Here is a 5227-nt window from a genome sequence, read left to right on the forward strand (position 1 = left end):
AGCTGGGGAACTACTCCTTCTACTGAAGGAACATGGATCCTTTTAGGTGTTGGAATTTTCATTATAGTTTGATAATTTCTAAAATTACGTGTTCTCTCATTTGGGTTCCGGAGTGTAGGTGTCATGAATTTATCAGACTTTTAGCTACGTATTTCAGGAAACATGAGATCTTTTGGGGTGCCGGTTCCAGGAAATTAGGGGTAGAAGGAGGAGGCCTGCAGGGCCTTACTATGCAGAGTTTGTCTGCAGGGATCTGCACAGCCGACTACTGATGGAAAGGACTCAGCTAAAGAAGAAGGTGGATGAGCTGAGGCAGGAGGAAAGGAAACTGCAGAATGATTGGACCGTGCTGAAGTACCACCTGGAGGATTTGAAATTGATCCATAATGATCAAGAAGAAGAGATCAGCTACCTCAAAATCCAGCAACAACAGGTATGGGCAGGCAACAAGTCAGTGTAAGCACTGGCACCATTTGCCCATTTGACTGACTACCCAGCTGACCACTAGTGTTTAACCCATCATCTTACTCATCCATCCTCCCTGACAGCCACCAGCCTCATATTATCCAGGCATTCCCATCAGTGTCCATGAACAAGGACATCTGGGAATCTCTTGTGTTATGGAGAACTGAAATATCTGCAAGCCTTCCTTTCTGCTCTCCTTGAAGCTGCAATTCAGTAAAGAAGATGGGTCAATAATATATCACACATGTACATGTATTTATGATTGGTAATTTTCTAGGCACAGAGCTTACTGTAAGTGGGTTTTGGGTCCTAAAGGTCTTTGATTGGCAGGGTTCATGCTAGGTCACAGGTGGGAAGCAGTTTACAAGGTGGAGATCCCTTTGCCAGTGCCAAAAGAGTGCTTCTCATAATCATGGATTTGTGTGGCCTGTGGGCTTCTCTTTTCTGCCTGCATTCCAATGTTCTCTTTGCTGTCTCTGAATTCTTGGTTCACAGTGACAGAATCCTGAGTAGCATCTCGTCAGCCCCGATTTCTAGTCGTGCTGGACAATTCTCCCATCCAGCAGATAAAATGAGTGGATGATTGAATGACCATCTCGGGGCTTTTGACAAGCTGGTGGTGGAAGGTGGGAGATTTGGGCCTATAGCAGGGGAATTTCTCTAAACAGCTCAATGTCGTCTGTCTAAGCAAACCACTTTTCCCACAATAATTTTAGTGTCTGAGGAATTATGCCTGAGTTGTAAGACTTTTATGAAAGAACTGGTGTTATTATTTTAAACTCAACTCATCATCGACCATGATATTTCTTTCTGCGACCACCCTTTCTCCATATTTCTCTTTTTTTAACACTCACTCCTTGTGGTTTTGAGTGTGAATGCACATAAGTGTGTTTGCGTGTGTGTGTATGTGTAGTATACGGATATGGGTGTTGTGGTGCTTCAAACATGTGCATTTTCTAGCGCAGACCACTGTGTTCCAGTCAGTCTGTACCACAAACTGGGGTTTCTTACTTCTCCAGATGCTTTATTTTTAACCTGTGTATCTGACCAGCAAGTTATTGGGATCCTTTCTCTGTGCTTAGATATGTACGACTGTCTATAACCCTCAACAATGAACACAATTTTCTCATGAACAGGAGCTCAAAAGATTGGAAGAAAGCTTTCAGTTCCTGCAGAAGCAGAGGGAAATGGTCATGCAGGAAAAGCACTTGGTCCAAAAGCTGTGGCATCACTTTCAGGTCTTTCAGATGAGGTAGGAGCCAGACTGGGAAGAGTAGGTAGAGCCAAGGGGGATCCCATGGACTTGGGGTTAATATCAATTCTGTCCATCTCTGAGGCTACAATCTAGAGCAGGGAATAGAAGACCTCGGAGAATTGAGCTGGTCCAGTCAACAAGAAATTCTGGCCAGTATATATTATACTTGATACTCAGTGTGTCTGTAGAATTTAATCTCTATTTCTCCCTTCTGAACACTGAATTCTCCCAAGGCTTTCCCTGAAATCACAGAGAGCTGCCTGTCTCAGCCTTCCGAGATATTGGGTTTAAAGGTGTAGACCACGGGGCCTGGTAGAATTCATGTTTTTATTTAGAAAAATCCCATGAAGTTAAGAGATTTCCATCTTTAGCACTGCTCTATGTAATATTTGCCCACTTCCTGTGAAAAGTGTTCTCTGGTTAAGGAATTCCCAGGATGAACCCAGGCAGACACGCAGCTGTAGGGAAGATCAAAACCTTCTCTGGTGTGTTCTGTAACCGACTCTCAAAGCCAGGATGCAGATTCCCAGGTCTAGTCCCAAGGAAAGCACCAGTTTCTGTTTGGTTCCAGAGCCCTGACAGGGACAACATTCTCAGGCACACATCTCAGAAATGCTCCTCTAGCAGGACAGGCTCTACCTGCATGTTGTTCATGTTCAAGAGTCCTTCTGGGCATGAGGACTGAACTAGCCTCACACTTTGTAACAGGGACCTAAGCTGCCGTAAGTTTAAGGCTATCTATAAAATGATGAATAACTCATGGACAACTCATGTATTTCTCATGTGCTGTTAACTATAGTATCAATATGCTGTTACTGTTTACAAAATGATATCCCTGAATTATAGGAGAATGTCCTATTTTTTCTAGTAGAATGGACACCAACAGTGTTTATTTGAAATTATGATTTCTGTTTATCATTGAGCAAAGTTTTAGGCCCATCTACTCTGGGATCTTATTCCTTGTGAGTACCAACAATGACATCAGTCAAAAGACTAAATTCATTGTCCAGCAGAGCTGAGGTGGATTGAGGGATCATCTTCACAGCTAACGTGGGAGGTCCCCATCAGCCTGTGTTTTAACTGCTTTTCCTCTTCCAGGTCTAAAACTCTGCAGACTCATCTGGAACAGGCCACAGTCCAGGATGAGAGCCACCTGCAGAAGGAACTCCAGCAAGAACTACGTACTGAATCACATCCCCAGAAATACTGAATTCTAAGGACACATATTCTTTTTTAATTTTGGTTACCCTTGTAGAATGATTTACCTAGCCAGTGACCCATCAATGTATGCTTCTTGGCCTTGATTTTTTTTTTGATAATACCATTTCAGAGACCCGAGAAAGAGAAAGTAAGCCAGAAACACCTTCTACACATGTTCTTCATATTAGGATTAAGGCCTACAGATAAAAAGACACTCCCCTTAGGTGTGAACACACCAGTGAGGGAAATTCCGGATGACCTCCAGTAATTCACACCCAATATTATCCATGTGTCTAATGACTCAGTTCTCGACAAGAAAAAAATGATCAAAAATATAATCTAGATACAGAAATCCTGAGACAAAGATTATTCAGAATCCCACATTTACCAGCAAGTGGACTCCGCCTTGGCGTAACATGACATATAAGCTCCTATGTGGAATGGACACAGGATTCTTGAAAAAGCTATTAAAATTGTGACTACCTCACTAGTATTTCTCCAAGGCAAGCACTTGCATGTAGTAGTTATAGTAGGTCTATCAACATGCAGTGATAAATGCTAATTAGCTTTATTTTGGTTTGATTTTTTGTTTTAGATATTTGTTTGTGGTTCATTTGGTTGTAGTTTTACTATTTTGATGTTATTCTTGTTATTAGTACCATAATTTTCCAAGTTTATCCATTGTTTATGTTCACTATTGTGTAGTAGGCACTATCAAAATGCAGTGACAAATGTTAAATAGCTTTATTTTTGTTTTAGATTTTTGTTTATGGTTCATTTGGTTTTGGTTTTGCTATCTTGATGTTATTTATTCTTGTTATTACTTCCATAATTTTCCAAGTTTATCCATTGTTTATGTTCACTATTGTTTAAAATATATTGCTTCTTAATAAAAAAGCAATTTCCAACTTTTCACACTTAATCCCAGCTTTTTAAATCAAGTGTGGTGTCACACTGCTTTAAGCCCCAAATTTCCAGGTACAGATGGAAGCCATGGGTCAATGCCCAGTGGATGTCAACCCCTTGCCCATTGGCAGTTGGACCACAGCTGCCTTAGTGCAGCTCCTGATGGCAGCACTGATGGTGAAGGAGATCAGGTGGCATCCTGTGGGCATGGCACCTGTTCTCCTGGAGGCCACCAGTAGCTTCACCCTTCAGTGTTGTATGCAAGGGAAAGCAAAGGAAACACTAATAGATAATAAGATCCCGAATGGAGACTTGTCTGGCATCTGCCCCCTAAATCCTGGGGTAGGTGTCCCTGGAGAGCTTAGGGTTTGGGCATCTCTGCTCTCTTCCCTCTAGATCATGGGGAGCGTTCACCATGCAGTGGAAAATGGCAGGCTGGAATATGTCCCCATGGTTCCCCAGTGACTCCCTGGGGACACCAAGCAGAGGTCAGGAGTGATGCAACGTCTGAGTTCACTTCAGGGTATCAGAGACAGAAACAACATTTAGGCCTTATGGAAAGCCTTGACCAATCTTTCCCCCATGTCATTCTCTTAAGGCAATCCTACAGAGGACAACTGTCCTGCCATTCTGTGGTCACTGAGGAGCAGAAGAATCTGGGTCTTGGACACAACCAATGGTGTGGGAGGTTCTGAATCTCAGAGCAGTGAAGCCTGAGGGCACTAGAGAAAATAACCCCATTTATCTTGTGTCAGAGGGCCTGAAGTTACCTGAGGGGGAGGTCTCTGTCTTTGGGTAGCGGAGGGAACATCTTTGGTTTGGTTTTGGGTTTCAGACAGGTTCTTATATTATTTCACATTGGCCTTGAATTTACTATTTCTGGGATTCTCTACCTGGGTTCATATCCAAGCTGATTAAAACCACAGATATTTATACTATAATTCATTATATTAGTGAAATTTCAGTTATAAAGTAGCAACGGAATAATTTCAGACCGGGGCAGCACAGCTTGAGGAAGTATATCAAAGGTCACATCACTGGGAAGGCTGAAAAACACTGAACTGTGTGGTGGAGGCTCCTGCCTCTACCTCATGACTGCTGGGATGTTACCTGGTACAATCAGTGTGGGGGATCTAACCCAGCCTTTTGTGTATAATAGAAAAGTGCCCTACCACCTGAGCAATGGTGCTCACCACTTCACAGCCATTTCTGGAGGCAGGCCAGTGTCTTCAGGCAGGGGAATAGTCTAGGAGGCACCCCTTTGATACCTGGGCCTCCAGATTTTCACAGCTAATGAAAACAACAGAAACACTGCAGCGCTCAGGCACTACCAAGACTGTTCTGGATGCTGAAGAAGCCCCTTGTGGTTGGTGGAAATTTCAAGAGTAGAGCTAGAGCTGT

General features: G+C 42.9%; 1 protein-coding gene across 1 annotated transcript in view; it reads left to right on the top strand.

The window, feature by feature from the left end:
• The window catches only part of LOC126495630 (disks large homolog 5-like), a 10998-nt gene extending 8068 nt beyond the window's left edge, over positions 1 to 2930 (top strand). Inside the window, exons 4-6 of the mRNA XM_050133230.1 lie at positions 250 to 433; positions 1602 to 1717; positions 2819 to 2930. Of these exons, the coding sequence (XP_049989187.1) occupies positions 250 to 433; positions 1602 to 1717; positions 2819 to 2930 (412 nt within the window). The remainder of the gene's footprint in view (positions 1 to 249; positions 434 to 1601; positions 1718 to 2818) is intronic.
• The last annotated feature ends 2297 nt before the right edge of the window (positions 2931 to 5227 follow it).

The sequence above is a fragment of the Alexandromys fortis genome, unplaced genomic scaffold (genome assembly GCF_014885135.2).
Source record: "Alexandromys fortis isolate MF-2015 unplaced genomic scaffold, M_Fortis_MF-2015_v1.1 scaffold_470, whole genome shotgun sequence".
Classification (NCBI taxonomy): domain Eukaryota; kingdom Metazoa; phylum Chordata; class Mammalia; order Rodentia; family Cricetidae; genus Alexandromys; species Alexandromys fortis.